General features: G+C 45.5%; 4 protein-coding genes and 1 long non-coding RNA gene across 7 annotated transcripts; 1 reads left to right on the forward strand and 4 right to left on the reverse strand.

The window, feature by feature from the left end:
* Positions 1-222: 222 nt before the first annotated feature.
* On the reverse strand, positions 223-876 carry LOC109508416 (uncharacterized). Its single transcript, XR_002166661.1, has 2 exons — positions 726-876; positions 223-546 (listed from the first exon to the last, which is right to left on the reverse strand). It is a non-coding gene; the product is annotated as an uncharacterized LOC109508416 (long non-coding RNA).
* A 14-nt stretch (positions 877-890) lies between these two features.
* On the forward strand, positions 891-21,896 carry s1pr5a (sphingosine-1-phosphate receptor 5a). Of its 2 annotated transcripts, XR_002166660.1 has the most exons (3): positions 891-1,009; positions 1,726-3,740; positions 21,886-21,896. XR_002166660.1 is itself a non-coding variant. In XM_019858373.1 (2 exons), the coding sequence occupies exon 2, from the start codon at positions 1,987-1,989 to the stop codon at positions 3,196-3,198; it is 1,212 nt and encodes a 403-aa protein (XP_019713932.1). In that variant the 5' UTR covers positions 891-1,009; positions 1,726-1,986; the 3' UTR covers positions 3,199-4,635. The 2 variants fall into 2 exon arrangements, 1 of the variants encoding a protein (XP_019713932.1); XM_019858373.1 differs by lacking the exon at positions 21,886-21,896 and having other exon boundaries at positions 1,726-4,635.
* spc24 (SPC24 component of NDC80 kinetochore complex) lies at positions 5,132-7,250 on the reverse strand. The gene is made up of 6 exons (XM_019858374.1): positions 7,179-7,250; positions 6,568-6,738; positions 6,188-6,329; positions 5,883-5,987; positions 5,674-5,750; positions 5,132-5,600 (listed from the first exon to the last, which is right to left on the reverse strand). The coding sequence occupies exons 2-6, from the start codon at positions 6,725-6,727 to the stop codon at positions 5,494-5,496; spliced, it is 591 nt and encodes a 196-aa protein (XP_019713933.1). The 5' UTR covers positions 6,728-6,738; positions 7,179-7,250; the 3' UTR covers positions 5,132-5,493.
* kri1 (KRI1 homolog) lies at positions 7,802-14,286 on the reverse strand. Its single transcript, XM_019858370.1, has 18 exons — positions 14,108-14,286; positions 13,903-13,979; positions 13,722-13,821; positions 13,515-13,614; positions 13,094-13,151; positions 12,974-13,023; positions 12,726-12,834; positions 12,352-12,429; positions 11,794-11,912; positions 11,403-11,631; positions 11,130-11,300; positions 10,764-10,839; positions 10,432-10,538; positions 9,946-10,096; positions 9,741-9,871; positions 9,173-9,237; positions 8,488-8,583; positions 7,802-8,404 (listed from the first exon to the last, which is right to left on the reverse strand). The coding sequence occupies exons 1-18, from the start codon at positions 14,190-14,192 to the stop codon at positions 7,918-7,920; spliced, it is 2,289 nt and encodes a 762-aa protein (XP_019713929.1). The 5' UTR covers positions 14,193-14,286; the 3' UTR covers positions 7,802-7,917.
* ldlra (low density lipoprotein receptor a) lies at positions 18,672-26,629 on the reverse strand. 2 transcript variants are annotated; one of them, XM_019858368.1, is made up of 18 exons: positions 26,405-26,629; positions 24,157-24,285; positions 23,909-24,031; positions 23,366-23,746; positions 23,155-23,277; positions 22,952-23,074; positions 22,717-22,839; positions 22,516-22,641; positions 22,262-22,433; positions 21,250-21,477; positions 21,051-21,169; positions 20,823-20,962; positions 20,583-20,724; positions 20,163-20,306; positions 19,815-20,066; positions 19,549-19,629; positions 19,301-19,468; positions 18,672-19,149 (listed from the first exon to the last, which is right to left on the reverse strand). In XM_019858368.1, exons 1-18 carry the CDS (start codon positions 26,457-26,459, stop codon positions 19,130-19,132), a joined length of 2,649 nt encoding a protein of 882 aa, XP_019713927.1. In that variant the 5' UTR covers positions 26,460-26,629; the 3' UTR covers positions 18,672-19,129. The 2 variants fall into 2 exon arrangements, with proteins under 2 accessions (XP_019713927.1, XP_019713926.1); XM_019858367.1 differs by having other exon boundaries at positions 19,305-19,468; positions 26,405-26,627.
* Between the last annotated feature and the right edge of the window lie 796 nt (positions 26,630-27,425).

The raw sequence follows: 27,425 nt of genomic DNA on the forward strand, positions 1-27,425 counted from the left end.
ATGTGCCTTTCTCACAAGGATATCCCTCTCTTTTCGAGGCACAATGAGGCAGCTTCCTGTTTTGAGAAGCCACACTGCAGCTCTCGCTCACACTGGCCCTCCACTTACGTAACGCCCTCGTCCTTCGCGGTCCCGTCTACACCGATGTCGGTGAAATTGGATGACCTTCGATCATCGCTGACCTTGATGAGATCGCAGGGAAGTATTACAGGAAACAATGGATTGGTTGGCCAGCATTTTGGTATACCTGAACAACCAGGGAACACCGACCCTGTTTATCATGGGTGGGCGGGGGGGGGGGGTCATTCCAAACACCCCTGTGATGTGGAAAATTAGCTACAAGAGAGAACCAAACATTTGAGAAATTTACCCTGAAATGTCAAACTAGCAGATGAGCGACAGGACGCTGCAAACATTCACGCCACGTCAACTGCGGTCGCTTGGTTCACACTCGACTCGTCCCGAGTTACGACACGCACGCTGCGATGGCAACATCGAAAAAATCCGTAGCAGAGCCTTCAACCTGCTCTCAAACGAGGCTCATCCCTTTCGTCATCCATGACAGTTAAGGTTTGGATGAAGTATTTTAATCACAGAGGATTTTGTGATTGTAATTTTTTTTAATTTGTGTGTTTTTGACTCTATATTTGTAATGCATAGCACTTGTTGCAGATGTCTTCATTTGTATTCCATTGCAAGCATCAAACTGTTTTCAGTTGCCTTACCTGGACGAACAAAGGTGAAACGTATGACTCCACGAAATACATTTCGTCAGATGGATGTGATGGCGTCATTCTTCCACTTCGCCTGAGGCCAAACTCGAAAACAACTCGTACAAGGGTCAAGGCGGGGAAGGAGAGGGACGTCTGAAGCGCGGAACAGCCCATTCAGCGCGGACTGCTGGCCAGGGTCGCGTCATTCCCACTCGCGTCGCTGTCGTGCGAGGACCTCGTCGCAGTCAGTCTTCCTCCGCTGCTACTTTTTCTTTTTCCCCCCCCGATTTGTACAGGTGCGTGAAAACTTTTTTTAAAAAAGCTGCTTTGACCAAACTTCGATTTTACTTTGCGATGTGTCATTTGTTGAGTCACGCGCTTATTTATGCAAAGTAAACTCGCTCGATCTTTTTTTTTACTCAGCCGTTCTTATTAGGAATAGTAAAAGTTACGAATTACGTCGTGCCGTACTATAGTTTTGTTCGCGTTAGCACGCGCGCACACACAGGCTGTTTAAATCACAAATGAGCCATTTTGAATCATGCGTGATTACTTTGATGTATTTTAATCCAGGATGCACGTAGTCGTTTTGGTCAACTTGATGGGATTCTATTTCTGGGATTTCAGCAATTTGGTATAGCTTAAATAATGATAAAACTGGTCCAAAAGCATAATTTTTCGAATTCATGATGTCTTATTTGTATATTCCGTTCATTTTATGCAATTTGGGGGATTTGAAATATTGACTCTCATTCACATTCAGACAGCTTTCACCCGCAACTTGGATGCTTTTGCCAGTTAATGTAATATTGACTCTCATTCACATTCAGACCGCTTTCACCCGCAACTTGGATGCTTTTGCCAGTTGTTAATTTATTGCTGTGGTTAGCTGTCACTTTCACATTCTGGTGGCTTTTCCCATCATGATTATTTAGTGTTCTTCGGATGAGATCGTTCAAATGCATTCTTTCTGAAACGCTCATTTGCTTTTTCCCTTTCTTGACACGTGCAGGCTGGCTCGCGTCGCCCCCTTGTGTGCAGTCCAGGAACTGAAAAATGTGATCGAAGCCCAAAGCGCAGGAAATCCTTTATGACAGCATCAAAGGAAACACTCGCATGCAACGGCTGGACACCTTTCCCTCAACCGTTTTAAAATTCTTTCCAAAGAGGAAAGCAATGCACCGCCAGAGGACTCTATGACCGTGCATCTGAGGATTTAATTTTCAGAACTTTTTATCAAAGGGTCTTGAAGTAAGAGTGACAGAGCGGCAACATGTCGACGGACTCGTTCCACGCCGATTACGGCGTAGCAGCTCCATCCGAGATGGGCATCTCCACGTCCACGTCCACGGGAAACCTGCTTCGGATGTTTCGGGAGTACCAGAGTAACGCGGTCATCCTGGAGCACTACAACTTCACAGGCAAGCTGAAGGAGAACAAATACAAGGAAGGACTCAAGCCGGAGACCATCGCCTTTCTGCTGGTGTGCCTGCTTATCGTGTTGGAAAACGCCGTGGTGCTGGTGGCCATTTGGAAGAACAAAAAGTTCCATCTGCCCATGTACTATCTACTGGGCAACCTGACTCTCTCCGACCTGCTGGCGGGGTTCGCTTACATGGTCAACCTGATGACATCCGGCGCCAACACGTTGCACATGACGCCCGTGTTGTGGTTCCTCCGGGAAGGGGGCGTGTTCATCATGCTGGCGGCGTCCGTCATCAGCCTCCTGGCCATCGCCATCGAGCGCCACGTCACCATGGTGAGGATGAAGCCGTACCAGGGCGACAAGCAGGGCCGGATGTTCGCTCTGATCGGAGCCAGCTGGGTGTTGTCCGTGCTGCTGGGCGTCCTGCCCGTTCTGGGTTGGAACTGCATGGGTCGGCTGGACCAGTGCTCCACCGTCCTGCCGCTCTACGCCAAGAGTTACATTCTCTTCTGCGTCACCGTCTTCATCGGCATCCTCATGTCCATCGTGGTCCTCTACGTGCGCATCTTCCGCATCGTCAAGTCCAACACGCAGCGCCTCGGCTCGGGCCCGCAGAGGAAAGGCCTGTCCCGGAAGTCGCAGAAGTACATGGCCCTGCTCAAGACCGTCACCATCGTGCTGGGGGTCTTCATCGCCTGCTGGCTGCCCCTCTTCATCCTGCTGTTGCTCGACTTCTTCTGCCCGACCAAACGCTGTCATGTGCTCTTCAAGGCCGACTATTTCCTGGGCATCGCCATGTTCAACTCCCTCCTCAATCCCATCATCTACACGCTGACCAGCAAGGACATGAGGAGGGCCATCCTGCGGCTGCTCTGCAGTCGCTGCCTGTTAACCAAAGACGGACAAGTGAAGAAGATCGGCATGCCCTTCCTGGAGTGCAGCACCAGTAAGACGGACGCCGCTTCTCACAGGCTGGAGGGACTGGAGAACACCGTGTCTTCTGGCAATTTGACACCTTCCACGATAAAAGCCATCTTGCCCAAATTGTCCAAGACATGACGCGGACTTTGTATGCGAGCAAGGGCGAGGAGAAGCATGACCACTGACTGAGGTGGGATGCACGTGATCAAACCGAACCACGTCCAGAGTTACGGGAACGGGATTGCACTCAACCTTTCTGGTATTACCCATCGCTGAATGTGAGAGGGGGTTTGGTTTAACATACCTTTGATTTTTGTAGCCATTCTCTTACTGAATGCAGGTGCGCATCCATGCCGCCAGAGGTGATGGTGAATTCATACTCACAAGAACGGAATTCAAATGGTCTGCCGTGCGCGCGGGCGTGGTCGCCATCGGGAATTTTGGGAGCGCTCCCGTACGGCCGGTCCGTTCCAGGCGGAGATCGTCGCGCTTCGGGGCTGCTGGTTGTACAGCTCAGCTCACCACAGCGCGGTTTACGGCGACGCGTTTCCGCTGCACTTCGTGCCGGCCTAATGGCAAAAACTGTATCGGCCCGGTTAATAGCATGACATCGTATCCAGAACAAGACGTGGCGTTTCCCGTTCTTTTATCGTGACATGTAGCTCTTTATTGCAAGAATAGTTGACATGTGTTCTTTCTTTTCCTCGCCTTTTGTCACATGAATGGCGACTTAAGCTTTTAGGCGGCGCACCCTTGTAGAGGGAGGCAAAACGTAGCCCTGATTCGGCCGCCAGTAACGTAATCCCGTTGTCAGCAACTGTAATGCTTCACAAGGCCAATGTTAAGCAACAGTCTGGTGGAATGCCATTTCATCTCACCGCTGTTTACTTTTGAACAAAAACTGAAATGGAAGAGTTCACCATTGTGCAGATGTTTCACATAAATTACAGCCAATTACGCTGTCCATCCAAAAGAGCGGAGCCAAAGCCAGAGCATGAGATTTCGCCGTATCTCCACTCCTTGTGTGGCAGATAATGATACGTTGCTGCAAACTGGGAGCATCCACACCCAATCTTTGCAGCCAAAAACCATCTTAAGTTTGGTCAGGAGAAACGCAGGGTAGCGTCCCCCCCCCACACACACACACGACCCGCCACAGCTGACATCAGAGACCGGGCAGCCATGAGACACGCTGAAGACGTCATGCGGGTCTCTTGGTTGGGTTTCAGCTTTGGGGGCTGAAGAGCCTTGAGAACTTCGTTCGCGAAGAAAGTTCCAAGTTGACGGTGGTGCATGACGTGAATGGACCGCCCACCTATCATCGTCATCCCCCCCTCTTTGACGTTAATGTCCAACGCAACAGCAATCTGCACTGCATTTCATCGTAGCAACAGATATGTGAGCATTTTTTTTTTAGCTTGCGGATGTGTAAAGAGAAACCATATTTTGTGGTTAGATCTTGTGTAAATATATAGCTCGCCCTTGAGTTTATCGTAACTGTTTTTAACGTAAATGTCCTAAGTTATGTCCATTTCTATGTGTGCACTGAATAAACTATTTGTATTGATATTTGTACATGTTGCCAGAGTGAATGAGTCCAGATTTGTTTTTGAAGTGAGCTTTTCACCGTCTAAAATTGCACTTTTGTAAAAACATACATTCATGCTATCCTAAAAACCTATTTGGAAAGAGTAAAAACATCAATATGAAATAAAAATATAAATATGAAAAATATTTGAGGGGAAGAAAAGGATTCTGCAAATGCAGTGGCTCTTCCCCCCTACTCGCATTCTGAAGTGGAATACAACAGAGGAGGAACAATAACAACTGTACAATACACAGTTTTTTTAATTGTGACTGTAATTTAAAATAGTGAACAATACTTAATAGTTTTGGGGAGAAGAACACGCCGCAGAACTAATTACATGATCCTATTTTCTGAATTTGGTCATGTGATATTGCAAGATGAGCCCTGAGCAACTATGAGGTCATTTTCAGTCGACATCAAGTAGGAAAATGGCTGCCCCTCAGGTGGATTAAAAAATAATAATAATAAATTGATATTTTGGACAACAATTGAACGTTTGCTTTTACTGGAGTTGCACTGGATGCTTTTCTTGAAGTGGCTGAGCAATGAAACTGAAATATCTCAAGGAAGAGCATTACTGGCTACAGAATAAAATAAGAATGAATCTATTCACTTTTTTTAAAAGGTTTAGTTGCACAATAAAGTTTGTACAACAGTAAGTAGGCAAGTACAAACATAATGATCAATGACAGAACTACTATACCAATAAACTGCATAGCGGTATTATAAAACATAGCGACACCTAGTGGTACATCAAGACACCAGATTTTAGTTTCACTATTTGTGCCATTGTTGTATGGGAAGGACAAACATTGCTCACTGGTGAGTTGCACAAATGCATTCGTTTACCATTCATCGCTTACAAAGTTCCATAACTGGTCAGCAATTTCCCTCTGAGATTTGACTTTGGTGTCGATACTGATGGGAGTTGCCACATCTGGCCCATAATGCACTACAAGCAGAGAAACGTGATTGAAATAATGCCCACAGACCCACACTTCAATTTCCTCACCACAAAACAGTACCTGCTTTAAGGATGTGAGGCTCTGTGTCATATTCCCACTTGATCCTGGTTATGAGGTGGTTCAGCCTTACAACATATCTGTTCATGAAGAAAAAAAAATACAATGAGACAAAATCTTAAGTAACACAATTACTGGGAGAGAATGAATGCAGTAAGTGAAGTGAGGATGGGCTACATCGACACAGCAATGACTGAAAAGTGGACACTCACATTGCAGATGGGATGATCTCAGTGGTGTCTTCGTCCACCTCATTTTGCAAAGCTGTGAGCTCGTTTTCCGAGCTCCTCAGTCGTTCCAACTCGCTCTGCAGAAATCTGAAGTAGGCGTTAAGGTCAGGGTGCTGACTGAAAAAAAAACACGAGTGAAATTCGTTTTTCACTGCAACACTAGTCAGATGAATTGTCGATGATCTCATAGCTTTTCGTCCCAGCGGCAGCCTGAAATTAGGTGGAAGGGGGGTCGCCTCCAAATTTCAATATTGTATGCGGCAAAAACAGGCCATGTTAAAGGATACTGTAAGTCTGAGTCCAGCAGTTGATTCTTGGCTGTGAATTGTCTCAGCTGATCCTCCAAGCTCTCCAGTTCTTTCTCCTGTAGCAGCTTCTCCTTTATGTCAGTCAATCGGTGCACCAAACTTTCCTCTTGCTGAACCACATCTGGGAGTGAAAAGTAATTGTCATAAAGAGTTGCCCCCAAAACTGTCCAAGGGATGAAGTGGACAAGCAAAACGGGTTGCATGCCGACTCCAGTCAGATATACAAAGGAAGATATTTGGTTGCGGGAGAAAGAAGCTGGGGTCCGCAGTGTGGTACGAATCAGAAGTTGGCCATTAAGAGCAGGTAGACCCAGAAGTAAAAACACAGCAAAGTCATTGCAATTTGAATGAATCCATACCTTTGAAAATCTGTGTCACAGTCCCTCTTGTCACCATGTCTCGATCAAAAAAGGCTTGCTGTTCGTTTCTCACTCGAATTAGCGTCTCAGGTTGACTGCTGGTCAGGTCCAGCAGCGTATCCAGAGACTCCTGTAAGTCTTGAAATTTATCCGTTAACATTTTTGATGACACTGGGCAGAGGGAAGGAAAGCAGCCTTATTAGCGGTGGGAAGTAACCATGCGCAACTACTTTTGCTATTGTACTTCATGAAATTTTGCAGGCTCTTGTAGCGACTTTATTTTTATGATGACTATTAATTGCGACGACGACACGGCGTAAGGAAAACAACTGAGCTTGATCAAAAATGTCCATAAACGTTTGTAAACCATTTTGTTAAGTCACTACACAATTACAACTTTCGAACAGACATCATCGCTAGTAAAAAAAAAGCACATTCAATGAAAGGCGCGTCTGCATCGACGTGGATAATCGTTGCGGCAATACTTTAACTACGGTTAAGACACAAAAAACGATACAAAAGACTAACGCGACATCCCCGGATTTATGTATGACTTGTGAAAATGGTAACTTGAGAAATATTGTAGAGTAAAATAACCAAAGTTCACCAACCGTGCTGCTCCTTTTCCTTGATTCAAATAATCGGTGCCCGCGAGTCCTTTTCTTCTTTATTGCGCCCTGGTCAAAGTTGGACGGCCTGGTGTTTTAATACCGCCCCCTACTGCACAGGAGTGAACAGGCGCGTGATGCAGGTTATCGCAACACATCTTTCTTTATGTAGCGCTTTCACACCGATACGAAAAGATGAAATGCAATTAAGTGTTCCTCCCTCAACTACAAAGACGAGTGGCTCATACATATTTGTCAAGGGTTGAAGTACTCTCAGTTTCTATTGCAGGTTGTGGGCCACAATCAGGATCAGACCTCACCACCTCTTGGGATGAACTGGCAAAAAACTTTTTTTACTCCCTCATCATTTGTTCCCTTTTATTGGTAACTCATGTATTACTTGTTCCGGTTTTCTATTTCTCAATTAATGTCACTGTCAAATATAAAATCGGTGTAGCCCCAGTTAAGCACCTCCTGCAAAAAATATATTGATAAATTAATTTCTCAGTCAACACCCCCCCCCCCACTCCTTCAGAAAGGGAAAAATGGACCCATCCCTGCTCTTAAACTCAGACCACTGGAGAACAAGCTCTGATTTCCTTCATGTGTCACCATTTGAAACAATCTTCCACATTGCATTGCTCTTTTATTAATAAAGGTGACGTAAAAGTGGAAAAGTAAATGTCAACACATTTGCACCATGAAATGTAGGCTACTGCTGCAGTTTCCTTTTTAGTGACTGTTAGCATTGTTTTTGTTTCTGCTTCTCTTTCTTCGCTTGATCTTTCCGTTTTTGCCTTCCAAGCTGTCTGAAGAACAGTCTCTTCGGGTTCAAACCGTACGCCTTCAGTCTCTGTTTGCTAAACTCCTGACCTCCAATTTTCACCCCGGCCGATCCTGGTTTGCCGCGTGCCCCTGATTGCTTCTGCTTCTTCTTGGCCAATTTGGTCTCAGCTTCATCTTCAACCTGAACCTCTTCTTCATTGGCAGGAATTGGCTTGGGTTTCTCCTCTTCTCGTTTGATCTTTTTCTTGAGAAACTCCTCCTCTGGTTCCTCATCTACATCAGACCCAAACTGCCGAAGAGGTTGGGCGGTCTCATCCAACGTGTCCATCAGAGAGGCTGTGCCGCTGTCCTCGGCTTCTCTGTTGTGCCTTTCGGCGTTTTTCACACGATCGCGTCGCTTCTTTCCCATCGTGGGTTTTGCATGTGCCACCTCATTATCTTTTCTGGAGATTCAAAGGAGATCATGATGTAAGCAATGTCAGCAGCCATATATGAGGGTAGAAAAAGAGCACCGTGTTCAACTCACTCAGAAAACAAAGAAACCAATATTTCTTTTTTCTTCTTAAAATTCCGCGATTTCATTTTGTAGTTCCTCAAATCATTTTTCTCCTCCTGGTCAGATCTGGGGTTAAAAAAAAAAAAAGAAGGCAAAATTAGCAGAAAGATACTAAGAGCTATGAATTAAATTGCGCGGTGAAACCATCGTGGCCTGCAAGGCCACAACACTACCAGAAGCACTGACCACAGTCTCAATTCATATTTTTGCTCCATGAAATTTGACCAATTTTGTGCCAAAAGTCTATTCACTTCATTTTGTAGCGTCGCACTTGGCTCCACTGCTTCCAGTATGTTCGTATTGTTGTCGAATCAAATTTCAGCCTCGATGGGCTGCCACGTCAACCGAATCTGCCCCGCATCTTCGGCATAAGTGGCATCGGCCAACGTACGCTAACTTACACGACATTAGCAATGAGGCCTCCCGTGTTGCTGTGCTCTGGCTGGTCAGAGCAAAATAGATCTGCCGTGACCCGCACATCATAAATCGGTACTCCTGCAAAGGACGATGTATTGAATTGAAATGTATGTTTGTCATATTTTGGATAATATCGGACTTTGAACTGCTCCGGAGGACATACAAAGGTGGTATTAAGACAGGTCCACTGAAGAATCAGGGTACCAAATACGTGGCTTGTCACTGTAAGGCGCAGTACCTGAACATGCAGGTCTTCCTCAGAGAGCACCATCGATTGAGATCCTTATCATCAGCACTCAAGATCTGTGGAATTTAGAGAGCCCATCAACAAGTCTCGTGAAAGCATTTGTGATTTGCGTCGTCGGGGCAGCTCGGCGGTCTGCTCAGAGAGAAGATTACAGTTGATAATCATTCCCCGGTCAGAGCGCTCCCCTCGAGGAGGCAATACCAGGTCATCGACAAAGGCTCATCACTGCAGCACATTGTAATCGACTCCCATTAGGGCAACGAATTCGGAAAAATGTCAGCATGAGTGGGTGTTGAGTCCGATTCCATGCCTATTGCGACACCTTCGAAAGCGGGACCATCGATCTCGCTCGGGGATAATCTCATTTCTCCACGTCAACGAATCAATCGCAACGACACTGCTCGCACTTTTGTCTCATCTGTATTTGAATGAGTCTTTTGGGACCGTGTGTGGTGTTGAAATCAGGTTCTAGATGGAGTCCCTCAACTTGGCCACTGCAAAGACAGAGAGAGGTCCGCACTTGACCGTATCTTTGTCGAGTGCAGAAGTGTATGCCTACCTCATCAGTGGAGAGACCAAAGTCATTGGGCAGGACCTCCCTGTAACGAAACCTGCACGGGAGGTCGTCGATGATGTCCTCGTAGTCCAGTTTGTAGTATTCATCCAGGTACTGCTCAAAGCTCTTCTCCTCTGAAATACGACGGGTACTCATTTAGATGACCGCAGCATTAAACGTGCGGCATGCCGGAAAGCCGGACGCTTACGAGGATCGAACACGGGCTTGGTTTTTGTGACTAGTTCTGCAAAGTGAGATTTCTTTTTCTTCTTGCCCATTTGAGGTATATCCGCCTTCTTCAATTTCTTCCTCTCCTTTTTAGACACGCTGCGCTGGCTGGGGTCATAGTCGGCATCCATCTGTTTCAATACATGGACAGATGAGTCACCAATTTCTAGTCGAGCTCTGATTGAAGCCTCGTTCGCAGACTGGCCATTGAGACGACTGGTACAACGCGTGCAAATGCTACTATTGGTCCCTTTGCACATTTGAACTATTTCTGTTCTCAGACTTGTCCAAATTAACACTGACTGTGATCGTGTAAGCGCATTCGATTGTAAATTTGAGTTCTGATGAAGGCCACACTGGCCCTGAGCCCTGCTCCAAGCTAGCAAATCCACTCAGGTATACGACAAAGTCGAATGAACGTGAGAGTAGCGAGATGAGGGTTCTGGTCACCCAGGATCAAACCTACAATGAAATCCTGGTCATCACAGTGCGGCTCAGGGGCATCATAGCCCGCCTCGTCTTCATATGTTTCTTCTTGCCCTTCTCCCGTCCATTTGTCCCAGTTCCAGTGCTCTGTTTCGCACACAGACAACAAAACATGTTAATACGAAGACACGTCTTAAGCCATCAAGCAACGCTTGAGATTCCTAAGGAAAAAAAAAAAATGTTTTGAATGATTAATAAGGACTAACAAATGAGCAAACAGAAATGAACAGACGTCTTGATTTGCACCAGACTGGGCACTTTGAGCAATTTGCTGCCCACCTACTATTCAAATGGTGAATGAAGAGACTTTACCCTCAAGTTGATTGTCGTCTTCAAACTGAGGCTTCTCCTCTTCTTGCTCTTCGTAGTAATTATCCCCAAAGAATTTCTGCAAATACAGAGAAGCTTCATTATATCATAAGAGAACCAGCCAAGAGGTTACCAACATGTGAGGCTTCGACCCGATGCTTTCAAATAGGACACAACAGGGGAATCAGCAGGTTTTTATTCATCATTTGGAATTTTGATGACTAGCTTGTGGCTGAAATTTAATTGAATAAATTTAAAATCGACGCAATTACATCTACGAACCAAGAAGACGTACGACGGTGTAATGGCTGAGAAACAATGGTTCCAAATATCCAGCACGTGCCTCCCTTTGTGTGATTGTGCACCGACCTGCATGAGCTGGTCATGATGTTGTGGATCAAAGTCTCCGTCCAGATCAGCCTGACTAAAAGCCAGATCGTCATTGCCAGTGAGCGCCTGAAGCGTCTTCAGCTTCTCCACGATCTCGTTTCGCTTTAAGTTCTTCAGTTGCTTCAGCTGCTCCCGTTTCTGCTGTTTCTCCTGTGAAAGGAACAGAAAACGAGGAGGGCAGACAGTTCATTTTCAGCGCCGTGTTGCTGCGTGCCCAACAGATCCAACCTTGCGGTACTACTTTTGACATACCATATTCTTCCTTAACTTCACTTCCTCCCTTTTGCGTTTTCTGCGCTCGTCTTTGGAGCGCACCGAGGTGGCAATGTTGCGAGGGTAGGTCTTGATCTGATGAGCATCGGGCTCCTCAAAACGGAAGTTGTAGCTTCGCTCGAAGCTCTGCTGTTGCTCCAAGAACGTCTCGCCTTCCTCTTCAGAATCATCCACATCGTCCTGAACCACTTCGTCGTAAGTCGGGATCCTCCAAACGAAAAAGTTGTATTGTGTGATTGTTCGTGCATATTTTCACTACACCGTTCAATACCAAGACATCCATCCATTCATTTTCATCACTGCTTATCCTGCTCAGGGTCAGAGTGAGCTGGAGTTGATCCCAGCTGACACACGCACGCACGCACACTACCTCTCGTCATCTTCGTCGTCGTCATCATCATCTTTGTAGCGTTTGTTTAGAACATAGTCTCGGAGGAAACATTCCTTCTCGTCCAGTTGCGGGTCATTCCAGTAGTCTCGTAGGTATTTCTGTCAAATCATCATCAAATCAGTTAATTCATGCCTTTGTCACATCTCGGCTGGATGACTATAATGCATTTTACTTTGGAGTCAGCCAATTCTCCTTTAAGAGTCTTCAGTTGGTCATCTGGTCAGTCATTATTTTTGATCCGTGTATAGCGCTTTGCATACAGCGGTGGTTGTTTTAAAGTGCTCTCCAAATACAGTTCAGTTGAGTTGAGTACATCCTTTCCCTATTAGTTTTAAGTTTCTTGCACCATCATGACTTAGATCCACGGTTTTAGGTGGAAAATAATTACTGTGGCCACTTAGACGGAACTGACTCGAATCAGACGAGATGTGGCATCGTATATGACCTTGGTGGACGTGTATGTCTGGAAACCAGATTGCTGTAAGCCCGAACAAGATAAACAGCAGTCATCAATTCTCTCCAATGACATTTACTCACCATGTCCTTCACCTCTTCAGGTCGGTCCAAATCACCTTGCCCTTTGAGCCACTCCACATAGTCTGCCTCCTCTTTGTCCTAAAAACATATGGACAATTATTTATTTAACGCTGTGCGAGTGGGGGCACACACATTGAGCTACTGACTATTTTTTAGGTGGTACTTGGTGTCAAAAGTTTGACAACCACCGCCCGAGAAGTATTTCTGTTAATGATAGAATGAACATTATATATACCTGATTGTGTAAAAAAAAAAAAAAATTCATTCGAAAGTTAAGTGTGGCGGTGGCTGCTTGAGGGAATTGGGGAGTCATTTGTCATATTATGTCCTGGACGGAGCTTCACAGTCCAGCTGCTGACATTCTCCGTTCTGACCTTTTCTTCCTGTGTCTTCATCCTCCTAGTTAGCAGCTGGGACACTCCTCCTTCCCCACTGTCGTCGGCGCCGTCATCATCATCGCTGTCTTGGATGAACTTTTGGAAACTGAAAGAAATCGTTGTGATCGGGTTTGTGTTAGCTGTCGTCGAACGGATTTTAGTCATTATCACTTAAGGTTGCCTTGTTTAAAAACTGCCTTTGACTTGATTTTAATTTTTTTTCAACATCAAAAAGTATTGGTTACCTTGCTTTTAACTGGTTCTGCTCTTGAATGTAGCTGGGGGAAGAGGCCCTCTAAGAAAGGAGAACAACAATTAAAAAACACGTCCAAATGATTTGGCAACAGTCTTAGTTCAATACCCACTTCTCGTCTTTTGGCTGCCTCCTCTTCATCACTGTCGCTCTCCTCGTCGTCATATTTTCTGAAGAATCAAATGCATTGCAATTAAAGAAGTGTGGACAAAATCCGAAGAAACTTAATGCAACTACTTTCTGCAACTCCAACAACTGTAGGGCACTTATACATTGATCACGTTGTAAACACTAAAAAGCTCTTCCAACATATTCACAGTTACTTAACTCCAACCCATCCATTTTTTATAGCACTTCTCCTTTGGGTCGCTGGTGAGCTACCTTTGCTCACCCAACTTTGTGTGAGAGTACACCCTAGACTGGTTGCTAGCCAAACCCCTCACATTCACAACATTGATACATGCAGGTTAGGCAATGCCAGGATAGTGCTGCATTGAAATAGGATAGAGAACCACCTTTAGTAGGTCACATACCCTTCCTTCTCCAGTATGACTTTACGCTCATAGTCCTTCAGGTACATGGGCTTCACTTTTGACTTGGAGGTTGACGGTTTCACATCGGTGCTGGGTGCATCTGAGAGGGAGAGAAAGAAAACGTTTTGTCAGAGGTGAAGTCACTGACATTGTCGAAGCAACGAAAACGGGAAGAAAAAAAATTGAAATCAGCCTCAAATTGATCACCTGAGTAGAATTTCACATCCTTCTGATAGATCTTCGGGTCTTTCTTCTTCAAAAGTGACAACGTCCTGTAAAAGTCCCTTTCAACCTCTGGATCCAACTCCTACAGAGCGTCGAACACAATTAATGGCACCGATTGACTTAACTCTTGTTGACAAATCGACGAGGGGAAAGCGATACTCACCACTTCGCTGTCATCCGAACTGGATTCGGAAGAATCGGAGTCATCGTCCACTTCTCGGTCTCCATATCGATCTTTTACTGCAAATCAACACACAACATAAAAAGTCTAAAGACAACAGAGCCTCGGACAATAGCAAACCAGTTAGCTTCTTTCCACGTTAGCACACGAATGTTTTGACCAACCGTTTGCTAACATGAACACTTACGCCTCTGCAGTTCTTCCTTCTGTCTGTAAGTGTCATATTTCTTCGCGAATTCGGTGTTGATTTTAAAACCTTCTTCGTCAGACATGGTGCTGTCTGGCTGTCGAACGTGTCCATAAACCAGAAGCTAGTGAAGCTAGCATCACATTTGACGCGCGTGTGCAGAGGGGTATCACGTGGTTTCCGGTGCACGTACCTCAGTTGTCCTGTAGGGGGTGCACAAATACTGAAGTGGTGTTGTGTGCACTGTATGGAAATCATCCATCCATCCATTTTATCCATCCGTTTATCCACTTAAGGGTGACAGGCGTGCTGACGCCTCTCCTCGCGGTGTTCGGGCAGTAGGCGCGGGCCAGACAATCGCAGGGCACGCGTGGAGAAACAACAGTTCGCGCTCACAATCACACCAATGGCCAATTTGGAATGTCCAATAAACCTACCATGCACGTTTTTGGAATGTGGGATTTTTTATTTTTATTTTTTGCACTTCTTCTCATAACTGTATGTGGTTGCTAGATTTAATGAGGTATCAGTTGTTTGTGCTGTCATGTCTGTCTAATCTGGAGAATCAGTTGTGCTATCTGATGTACCTTAAACGACATCATAGCGAGGAGTCACTGTACTTAACAGAAAATGTCAGTCATTAATAGTGAAAGTATTTTTCCCCCGTTTTACCGGAATAATAGGGCGGTGACATTTAACCTTGTGCAGCCCAATTAATGATTAATAACGTCAAGGGATCAAATGCAGCATTTGTTTGAAAAACAGCGGATGTCTGCCGTCACTGCCAAGAACAACAAACGTAACCTCCAGGCCGAGAGTCCGTTTTTGAGTTTAGTCAAGGTGTGCTATGGCTCACGATGAAATTTTTATACATTTGCCTGTAACCGGCTGCCATGGTGGGGTTGTTGTTGCCTCTAGAAATGTCATGGCGCCCTTTCCCTCACACCCCATTTAGGTTATCAGGCTCTTTGCTTCGCTTCATGCTCGGCCTTGAACATTGCACATGACAACAGCAGAGCGGAGAGTCACTGAGCTGTGTGCTGCCCTTCTCATTGCAATGGTTGCAATTGCGCTCGTCTTTGCAACGACAAATCTGTGAAGGGTAAAAATGTTATTTTACTTTAATTTAATCGCACTCGATACATAAAGCACAAAGTGGACATTTCTTCAATATTAGAGTCCCAAATCAAAAGCAAATGCCATTGTACCCAATGCACCTGTTTGCCAGTGACTAAAGTAAGAAATGAAACTTCTTGAAGGACTGTGAAAATGCTGAATGTTAAAATAAAAACAGACCAAAGAAAAACCTTGCTACTGCATAAAATCCAGATAAAATCTTCTGTTGGTGAATGAATTGCACATATGTACAGTAACTTGACAACTAACCCTCAACACGAAATCGCTAATATAGATTAACAGTTAACAGCTAATAGAAAGTCTCGCCAAGCCTTCTGTTTGTGAGTTATTGTGACACCCTGGCCACCCCACCAAAATATTTCTAGCTCCTCCCCTGCCCAATTCCGTACACACAGAGAGACAGTAACTCCCACAATAAACCCACATGGACCACCCCAAAAAATAAAGGGGAGGGGCGCCCACCACAGTAGTGGTGCAAAGGGCGGAGGGAAGAGGACGAGGCTCAACCAAAAAGAAACAGAAAGGGCTCCCCCACCCCCCTCCCCAAACTGGAGGCCGGAAACGGCACGTGAGATGGGCCGCTTGGTACTCCCGCGGATGTGGGAACTCCCCCCGGCCCCAGTCTACGTCATCATTTTTGTTTAAATTCTACGTGGCAAACCTTGCTAACTAACAAGTGATTGTACAACAAATAGGAATAAATAAAATCAGGATACACCTCATCTTAAGAGGTGCTTGTCTACTTGCTCTAATTCTTTTTACTGCAAATGAAATAACCTGAATGAATGAGAATATTCCCAGGCATTCAAAACATGCTGCCTGGACATTCTTCAGTTTTGAACGTGAACCACATCAACGTGATTTCACAATGTGGGTGGATTTTCAAGAAGCCCGAAATTCCTTGGGTTTCGACTTGCAGCGAGCGTGACAGTTTTGCTTTCTCGGAAAAGGGTCTCCCTTTCCAAGAACTACCGTGAACCCTCCCCAAACACAAAGCACAAAACAGCACGTCACGTTTTCAATCACCCAGCTGTTCAACTGTGCAGTATGCTGCTGCACATCCAAAGTACACACCGTCTCAAAACTGTCTGGCGCATCTTAAACAATGTGGCGCGCCAAGAAAATAAAGACAATGACCCTGGAAAACCAACAAAGAATACGCCTTCCAAATGTGCTTTCACTGTTGTCAAATGTATAGATTTCTAAAAACACGTTTCCACTTTATGATATCCATATAGAATACTTGACTTTTTGTTGTGAAATAAGCTCTGCTAACTATATATTGCATGGGTCATTTCAGAAGGGCAGGACATTTTCTGTTTTGCTTGACCATAACCACTTTAAATACAGCAATAGTAGTAATTGTGCGAATTGCGCAGTAATTCAAATCCAAGTTAAGAATCTAAGAACCGCCGTCACAGCTTTGGAAAGAGCGTACCATATGAAACTGGCAAAACAATGCCACTTGTTACTATGTTTAACTTACACGGTGAAGCAAATCACAACTGCAGTTAGCTGTGAGTAACAAAGAGCTGAAACCTTCATACTGTGCCTGCTAAGGACAAAGTCAAGAGTCCAGAGAGGGTCTGTAATAAATAGAGGCATTTATTTATATACAGCAAATGTTGACAACAAAGGCTGCAGCACAGGTGCCTACTGAAAAAACAGAGCAAATATTTACATTTATGAACACCCTATTTACACACACTTAAACGACACTGGTAGTGGGTGGATGTAGAAAAAAAAAATCTACATGTATGTACATCTCACAATTCAATTCAAAATTCGCTACCTTCCACCTGAGAGTCCAAGAATAGCGAAAAACAGCATCTTTGTTGGCTGTGACAAGTCACTGATTTTATACAAAGTGTCTCCAGTACGGCGGACAAGTGGTTAGCATGCTGCAATACGTTCTCCTCCTAAGGAAGACTATAAATATACCCGTGTTGCAGTACAGCGCATTCGGCTCGGCCCCGCCGGTCACGCACGATTGCATCAAAGCCGTTCTGAAAAATGCAAAGGCCCTCTTCAGAGAAACATGTAGAAACTCAAGCGAATCTCTCACATAAAATGATCAAAAGATGGCAACAAGTTCACTTCCCGGCCAGCGCCCCAACACGATGCCGCATTCCAGTTGACGGTGTCGTTCCGAAGCCCGGATAAATGGGAGGGTTGCATCAGGAATGGTATGCGATGTACTATTCAAGGCACAAACCGGCGTGCGGCATTTATTGAGGGGCTTACTCTCAATCAATACTGAGGTGATTGCTGGTATAGTAATCATAGATCATAGACGACACTAAAACGCTTCGAGGCAAAGTAATCGGCGCTAACATTCTTACAGATTTCGACTGCAATGCGCATTATGCAAAGGCCCTCTTCAGAGACACATGTAGAAACTCAAGCGAATCTCTCAAATAAAATGATCAAGAGATGGCAACAAGTTCACTTCCCGGCCAGCGCCCCAACACGATGCCGCATTCCAGTTGACGGTGTCGTTCCGAAGCCCGGATAAATGGGAGGGTTGCATCAGGAATGGTATGCGATGTACTATTCAAGGCACAAACCGGCGTGCGGCATTTATTGAGGGGCTTACTCTCAATCAATACTGAGGTGATTGCTGGTGTAGTAATCATAGATCATAGACGACACTAAAACGCTTCGAGGCAAAGTAATCGGCGCTAACATTCTTACAGATTTCGACTGCAATGCGCATTCGGCATGAAATGATCATCTTGTTTCTGATTCACGAAGATTCACTAAACAGTTCACTTAAAAATGAAAGATTTTGGTACACTTCAAGTGGTAACTTTGATCATAAAGTGCAAAATATGCATCGATTTAGTAGCTTAAAGGGTCGTTTCAATCTCTAGCTAGATGTTAAGATAACACGTCACATGCCTAGTCCTGCCATAATATTCATGAACGGGCTGTAAAATCAGAGGGTTGCATCAGGAATGGTATGCGATGTACTATTCAAGGCACAAACCGGCGTGCGGCATTTATTGAGGGGCTTACTCTCAATCAATACTGAGGTGATTGCTGGTATAGTAATCATAGATCAGAGACGACACTAAAACTCTTCGAGGCAAAGTAATCAGCACTAACATTCTTACAGATTTCGACTGCAATGCGCATTCAGCATGAAATGATCATCTTGTTTCTGATTCACAAAGATTCACGAAACAATTCACTTAAAAATGAAAGATTTCGGTCCACTTCAAGTGGTAACTTTGATCATAAAGTGCAAAATATGCATCGATTTAGTAGCTTAAAGGGTCGTTTCAATCTCTAGCTAGATGTTAAGATAACACGTCACATGCCTAGTCCTGCCATAATATTCATGAACGGGCTGTAAAATCATCTCCAATCGTTAACGGGCTTGATTAAAAAACTATTCCGGCATTAACAGGTTTATTATTTTAAAAATAGCGTTGTTAAAGAAGCATATGCTGTACTAAAAACATTTGAATCTGACGTACAGCCGAACCTCTTTTCAACGCACCCCGTTGACAATGTTTTTACCCCTATAACGTTCACATTTCAAAGTCCTGATATCACATCATTCGTTTTCCATTGGCCGCTTACAAGCAACACCTTAGAAGGCAAACTTTATGATAACGACCAGATTTTTCCCACAAAATAGTGAAAAGGCCTTGGTTACGACGAACCGTGGGTAGCTAACTGCCGCCGCGACCTTGCTGATGAACAAAATGTACAGTGCGGGATTCCCCTCCGTTGCTTAGCAACGCTATTGATCGACTCCAACGTGAATTTCCTCGAGATTTTGTTGCTGTGGATATCGTTTTGCGATCGTGCCTCTTTGACGTACGACATGCGAGGTTAAGCTAGCTTTCTTTGAAGGCTGGGTTGTCCGCCTCTTCATCAAGGCTCACCACCTGTTTCTGATAAGACAAAAAAAATACAATGAGAAATAATTACAAGTACCGCATAGGGAATAAGTTTCAACAACAGAAAACAAAGCTGAACTGGCATGGACCTGCAATACAGGCTGAAACGTCGGCGTCAATGAGTGACGAAAACAGCCCAATGGACTTACTTTTGGATAGGAATAGCCATCAGAGTCGTGGTTCCTCCAAATGTGCACTTGGTCCTCTGTGGTTTTTTGATAGACAGGGTTGTCAAAGTGGATTGTGTTGGTGCTCTTCAGCTTGTAGTTTTTCCATAGCAGTACGCCAGCGAAAGCCAGAATACAAACGATCGCTACACAAAGATAACCTGAGTGAAGTTTTGTACAACGTCGCCGCTTATGGCTATTGGTGTCTGCGACCAAATCCACTCACCCACAGGGAGGACAATGTGCAAAGCAGTTGGGCTGCTGGAAGAGGTCGTAGGTCGCACCGCAGCAAACTCGTGGTGAGTGTCTGAAGACGAAAAGCACATACTGCAATCGGAAAGTCATGCATCTATTTTCATAAGACTATTGATAACCGATTGCATCCTGCGGTGCAGGAAATCTGAGCGCCAACGTATTTACTTTGATTTGAAAATGGCTTTCAGCTACTTCAACTGTCACTCCAATGCGATGATCCCTTTTGGAGGCATTTACCTGGAGACGTGACCGGAGTTTGTGTGGTGGTCCGGTTGGCTTTTGGTTTCGCCGGCTGTGGTGAAGTCCTCCGAAATTCACGCGTGGTGGTTCTGACCAGAGGTCTCGTGGTGCTGGTCACTGGCTTGATCACGCGTCTTGTGCTTGTGATGGGAGCGATGGAGGTGTGGGACTCGGGTGGGGCCGTGGCCAGTGCCGGCTGGCCGGTGGTCGGAATCCGAGGAGGCGCGGGAGCCGCAGGTGTCGACGCCACTGATTGAATATGATGAACAAGAGGAAGAGTCAATGATTGGGCGGAATACGATCATCAAAGTTGGATTGAGGTCAGACTTTTGGTCATTGACGTACCTGCTACACATCTCCTCATATTGCTTGCGAGCGTCATGTTATCAGGACAGACACATGTATATTTTGGGGGATGTCTGCCCACTTGTGGTGCTCCGAGGCACATGAATTCACAGCCACTATGATGCACCTGACACCAGTCAATCCCTGCAAAATCGGTGGGCGCTAAGATTATAATGAGGGAAATGTTTTCAAAGACAAATACCCACGTATTTCTTTTTTTTTTCCAACATGGTCAAGCTGATCTTTGTGCAAAATGTTGATGGTGAAATCTGACACATCCATTGGGTTGAAAATAGTTTTCCGTCCACTTTCCTTTGCAAACATTTACAGAATCCAACGCTTTCACATTAGCGGCCAATGCTGACGACTAACGGATCAAAACAAACTGATTGAGCCGTCATGGCAAAAGTAACCACGTACCAGCGGGCTGCTTCAGGTTATGGTAGAGAATAACGTCTTCTGGAGATGAAAGGTGCTCAGCCACTGGAACGATGTCTTGGCCAGTCAATCTATTAGCACTGAAGATGGCATTGTTACCGACGTCTGTCCAGAACACTCTTTCCTGAAGCGCACAAAGACGAGCAGATATTTATGACAACACGAGACACAACACGGCATGTATGGATTGAACGCAATTTCCATCTGGCGGGGAATAAGCACCTCAAAGACGGTGAGTGCCAACGGGTGGCTGAGCTTGTGTTCATCCATAATGAGGGTGTGCCGCCCCCCACCCTGCACGTCGATACTGGAGAGGGTGTGTAACTTGGAGTCTACCCAGTAGAGCCGCTGGTTCAACAGGTCTGGGAAAAGTTGAGGGAAAACAGGTCAGTCGGTCATGACTCAAACAGAGAGGAGGAAATGCAAAGAAACCGGAAGCATCGGCCGTACCGAGCGTCACTCCGTTGGGCCACACGATGCTGTCAGTAACCAGAGCGAAGCGGTCACCTCCATTCAGACCGCCCTTTTCAATTTTAGCAGGATTGCCCCAGTCAGTCCAGTAAACAAAGCTGGCCGGACAAATCACACGCACGCATTATTGATGAGAACCATCTGTCAACGCGCAAGCTCTTGTCGGAGGGCGGCTTACTTGCTGTAGGGGTCCACCACGATTGCTCTGGGTTTGGATAAGCCTTGGGAAAAGAGAGTCTTACGACGTTCACCTTCAGCGGTGACCACAGAGACGGTTCTGCGAATGCTATCGGTCCAATACAGGTTGCGATGGATCCAGTCAAAGGCAATGCCCTCAGGCGCATCAACGTCGTGAGAAACCATGACTGTGTGATGAGTAGAGTCCTGCGCTGAATCCATTTGTGTTCTGGGAACAAAGTAAAGAAAGGGGAAAAAACGTTTTACGTGGAGAAATGGAAGAGTATCAACCACTGTAATAAAAGGTTTGATATCAAGTCGATGCAGTCACGTACGTCAACAACGTACAGAACTCATTGTACAGGAAGCATGTTTGCTGGGCTACAAGTTTGCTGGGCTACGTGTTCATGGACCAAAGTCCGCTTGGCCTGCCGATACTCATCAGCTGTTTCCAACATGCCAAGAAAGGCTTGCTAGGAGTCCTTCTACAGCTTGATCGGTCAAGCCCCTTACGGCTGCGACCAACAACAGCCACCGACCAAATCGTCGTGACTCTGGTTGGCAGAGAAGATGGCCCACTCTGCCTCTATGTCCCCCATCTCTCCTGGGACGTGGCCCAAGTTGTGCCAGAGGTGAGAAGTGAAACTCTTCCTGACAGCGGACTTCAGCAAGAGATTCCAGCAAGATCCTCACAATATGAAGTCCTTTGAGACTCATGTTTCGGCAAAGGGGAAAAACGTGTTCCAATGTTTTCCTCATCATAGGGTTCTTTTTCTGGACCCTCATCAGGGACCCGTTTGACCCTACCAGGGGGCACAAAGCCCCTGACAGCTTCACTTTTTCATTTCAAACCTTTGTTTGTCAAATATATTCTTCATATGTCTTGAATATTACAAAGAAGAAACGGACATCTTTTGACACTGGCGGGTTAAGGTCAGGTTAACGTGAACCCTACCCCTGGCTCATGATCCCACTGAGTCAACTTCAATGACGAACAATAAAATCTCCCTCACCTGTAGATCTTCTTTTCGGAGATATCTGACCAGTAGATTTCTTCGGTGGCCATGTTCATATCCAGAGCCACAACCTTCTTTAGACGAGGAAGGACCTGGACGTACTCACTTTTGTCCAAGGTCATTTTTCTGACCTCATGGTGATTGGTGAAGAGAAGGTAGGCAATCGTACCTACAGGTTTAAACATTGGTTCTACGGTCAATATCCAGAGAGAGGGAACACGGAGAGATGTTTATTTATGTATTTATTTTACCAATGGCCTTGCAGGCTTTGGTTGACGGGTCCACTTGGTAACCGTCTTCACACTCGCATTTGTAACTGCCCATCTGGTTGACGCAGATTTGGCTGCAGGTGTCTGGGTCGGCACACTCATCAATATCTGATGAAAAAACGAAGAGGGCATGACATTTTTCTCATTTGTTTCGGTGGCAGGCATCACACCTTTTCTTTTTACCTTCACATTGCTTCTTGTTGTTGGCCAGTTGATATCCAACGGGACAAAGGCACTCAAAACCAATTTTAAGGTTGTTGCAGACATGAGAGCAGCCGCCATTGTTGACGAGACATTCGTTGAGGCCTGAAGACAGAAAAGTTTTGTTTTACCATCGATTTTTTGTTTTTCCTGAGGACATCACAGGTCGACTCCATCCTGATCGCTGCCAGTTATGAACGACGATCTGAGTACTCACCGCATTCCCTCAGAGGCTCATCCGACCAATCCCTGCAGTGTCGCTCCTTGTCGCAGACCTTATCCATGCTGATACACTCCCCGCTGCCACACTTAAATCGAGTCGCGTCGTCACACTCGGTTGCTGCACGGACAATGACAACGTCAGCGAAAGGGAAGTTAACACGTAATCCAAAGTGGCTGCAAGAGGGAGTCGCTTCATACCGTTGACACAGCCCCGTTCATCGCTCATGTCCCTGCAGTCATACCGGTGGTTGCATTGGTGGCTTCCGTGAATGCAAGCGCCATCGTCACATTGAAATTCGTCCGGACGGCAGGTGGGACGGACTACACGGATGTAATCAGACAAGCCTCGGGTTGACGTGGCAGTTTGGAAGCCATTTAAAAAGCATTTGAAGCAAACCATCACACATACCACAGTCGGCTTCATCAGATCGATCGAGGCAGTCGGCTTCTCCGTCACACCTCCAGTTCTTGTGAATGCACTTCCCACTGTCGCAGCGAAATTCCATGGAAGAGCAGCGGTGAGTTGGAGAAGAGGTCGGCGCCGCCGTACCGCAGTTCTGGGGCCACTCGTCCGAGCCGTCCGGGCAGTCGGCGTCCCCGTCGCAGGCCCACGCACGTGGAAGGCAAACGCTGTTATTGCACTGAAAAGAAGCGCCGCTGCACGTCACCGGCGGACAAGAGGCCTCGTCGCTGCCGTCGCCGCAGTCGTCTTCCTTGTCGCAGACAAAGGAGCTGGACACACACTGGCCGTTTGCGCAGCGGAATTCTGTGTCCGTGCAGTTTTTGGGTTCTAAGAGGCAGGAGACACAGTGAAGAAAGCCGTATATCAAGAAGAGATCAGAGAGGCCACGACACACAGAAATGGAGACCATAAACGGGCAAGAACCAGCAGCTTCCACTCTCCGGTGTGTGAAGATTATTTATCTGTCTCTACTTTGAGCAGATTCCTTACCGCAGCGCTCTTCATCAGCTCCGTTCTCACAGTCTGCTTTGCCATCACAGCGCCAAGTGTTTGGTATGCACTGGTGCAAACGGTCGCTGCAACTGAAGTCTGTTGGTCGACATGTTTTGGCCGCTGGAAGACACACACACACACACACACACACACACACACACCCACACACACACACACACACACAAACAACAACATTGTGTTTGAGATTTTGTAAATAACCCAAAAGATTTTTTTTCCATACTTACAGCAATTATTAGGAAGCTCGTCCGTGCCATCTCCGCAGTCATCTGTGCCATCGCACACCCACCTGACGGTGATGCATCTCCCATTCTCACATGGGAACTGGCTGCTTCCGCATGTTGTCAGTGCACCCGCTGTCGGCAGATTCAGAGGATGAAAATAACAAAAGAATATCGTTTTCTTTAGCACAAGGTCATCTGTGCCAAATGAGTCATCTGATGAAAACAAGGCTTGCCCCACTAACCTCCATCTAGAATGGAGCCACTGAACCGAAAGCATCAAACCAACTGTTCAGTTGCGTCGCACAGATGATTTATGAAAAGAGAGTGGAAGCCTTGAGGGTTTGAAACCCAACAGAGACACCTGTTTTTTTTTTGTTTTTTTTTTTGCATGTTTGAATTTGTGCCACATTCTACGGAAACGTGACTTGAAAGAATTTGACTCTTTCTTGCTACGGATAACTTTCCGAGCTGAAAATCACAAAACCAACATCTGGTGCATTTGGGGGTGCCGGAAGTCTCCGCTGTTGTGGAAAAGTCCGTATGGTTAAGTTCTTAAGCACTTCACCATGAAATCTAGTATCTGTGAAGCTACTGGAAGGGATTTTTGGTCTGAAAGCGCTGAAGCTTAAAGATGGTTAAGGCTGTGGTAAAAAAACAGAAGTCATGATTCAACTTCAGACTCTGAAATGTTCAAAAAAAACAAAAAAGTAAAACAACTCTCTTCAATAAGGCCACGGATCGGGAATAGCTTTCTTTTCTGAATCGGTTGTCATTGTTGTTCGTGCTAAGTGGTTCACGTTCCCCCATCTCGCCTCTGTCTCTGTTTTTATACCTTCGAAGTGTCTCAAGATGTCAATCTATCAACCACTCGAGATCCCAATCGCAGTTTATTTCCCTCGACATTTCTTTTTTTTTTACATGGAAAATCACAGCACAGGGGAAAGAAGTCACAGGCTTATTTTGCCCAAATAAGGTGTCCAAAGTATTGTTTCCAAATGCAGGGAGTAAAAGTAAACAGTCGACTGAAAAATAAACACTCAAGTCAAGTACTGTACAGACACCTGAAAGATCCATTTTATGAGAGTAACAGAGTACACCGCAGTTGCACATTATTTATCCGCTGAGCTTAAAGTTCAGACCCTGAAAGACAACATTGACTCATGGCTGGCCTTATTGACCGGGAAAGAACCAATATTGGGAGAAGAAATGCACTGCCAAATGTTACTGTGTTTAATTGATCGCTTATGAGAAACAGTGAGCACACTCTGGGGACTTTTCCAGCGCAGGGCACAAATGCAGATTAAAAAAAAAAAAAATGACACAAGGATTTAACTTACTAAGCCTATTTAGCTTTTTTTTTCAATCTATTTTCTTTTCAATTGAAGCCCAAGCTTTCAGGTGGAAGTGAAAATGAGACGACGGCGCTGGACTGAATAGGCTGCCAGTTTGAACATGTTCGAGAAGTCACGATTTCCCCCAACCAACGTACTGGGTGGGAACAGGTCTGACAATGTGTGACCAAAACTGAAACTGTTTTTGTATTGGTGGGTGGGCTGGAGGAATTCCATTCATATGCACAATTTGAAGGCTTAAAAAAAAAAAAAAGAAAAGAAAGGAATGGGAGGGTTGGGCTTGCAGATGGAGCGGGAAGAAGCCAACCAGTCTTCGTGTTGCATCATGTTGGACTAACGCAAGACGGTACTCCTCAACCGCATCCAAATCATCCCATGATGGATTTCGAGAGTTCAACAACAGGCAAGTGGCATCCAATTCCACTTTATGAATGACCAAATGTCCTCACCCGCTCTCAGAAGCTGATTGGCTGGAGGAACTGCTGCGTCTTGAAGGCCAACAAATGAAAAAGTAGAGCGCAAAAACCAGTGGGGGGGAAAAAAAGGAGTGATGCTTGACAAGCATTCCGGTATATGTAATATTCATAAATTAAGAGAATTTGAGAGATTGGGGATATTTTCTTCACATGGCATGAAACGAGTGGGAAAGATTTGACCTACATTCTCGGGAAATGCGTTTAGCACAACCCCCCACACACAACATCACCACCACCACCTCATCATCTTACACCCGGTACTGTCAGAAGAGTGGGCAACTTAAATCCACAGACACTGGATGTCACAGGCCCATATCATACATATTTTTAAATATTAAAGGTCATAACATAGAGGGGATTTTTTTTTATGTGTGAAAATTTGTCAGAAAAAAAAACGAATAAGCGCAATGAATTTGAACTTACTTGTTTGAACTTGGGAGTAGATGACAAACGCCAACAGCACACAGGGCAGTTCCATGGCTTTCTTTGCACGCACACTGGAGGATGCACCCAAAGGCTACTTTTTGACTCACGCTAATTCTCCTCTAGAATTTCTACAGGGCAACGGGAGGTGACGTGTGATGCTGCTGACGAAAAGAGATGGCCTTGCACTCTGCAATGTTTGACAACAGGAGACCCATTTCAATGTGGCCCACCGAGTGGGTGGGACCGACGGGATCCGGGGGGCGCGGTTAGGAAGGCGGGATTTGAAGTGGTGTGATTTGGGAGCCACCGCAGACTCAACAATCCGGAGGCGGAGCTCTGCTTGGAGATGATTTTTTACTATAAGTAACTTTAACCCCTTTGCAGAAGGCTCACGTGCGCACGTGGCACATGGAAACATCGGAGGGGCTTTTTTTCCCCCCACTCTGAAAGTTGAACTTTGAACCTTGTGCAATACATCCTTGACATCGGTGCAGGGCAGTGGTCTTTAATAAATAAAAACCCATTCTAATTTGCCTCATGAAGCTGAGGTCAAATAAAAGATTCTGTGAGCTGGACAAACCCGAAAATAGAAATGCAGGCCATCAGAGCCAAGCGAGGAAATGCAAATTGTTTGAAAGAAAGAATGCAGTGGTGTGCTCACTGCAGAAGACAACTGGATACTCGCAGAATTCCATCGTTAAGAGAATTCGGGTTATGCTCGATACTCTTCGGTGAACAACTTCACGCAACCTGCAGACGATGCAACCACATGTAACAGAAGTCTAGACCGTCTTGATTCCAAATGGCAATGTACCGTAGTTATGGAAACTATTTTTTATTGCTTGTGTTTTATGCACAGCACTTTGTTTCGGCTGATGATGCTGAAAGCTGAATTGGGTTGAGACGTTCAAAAAGTAGGCTTCATCAAGAGCACGGTCACGTAAACCATTTGCACACAGTAATTCCATGCTGTTAATGCAAAAAGTGGACGGTAGCAGCAGTACGTCAACGTAACTAG

This window comes from Hippocampus comes, unplaced genomic scaffold (assembly GCF_001891065.2).
Source record: "Hippocampus comes isolate QL1 unplaced genomic scaffold, H_comes_QL1_v1.1 scaffold48, whole genome shotgun sequence".
NCBI lineage: Eukaryota > Metazoa > Chordata > Actinopteri > Syngnathiformes > Syngnathidae > Hippocampus > Hippocampus comes.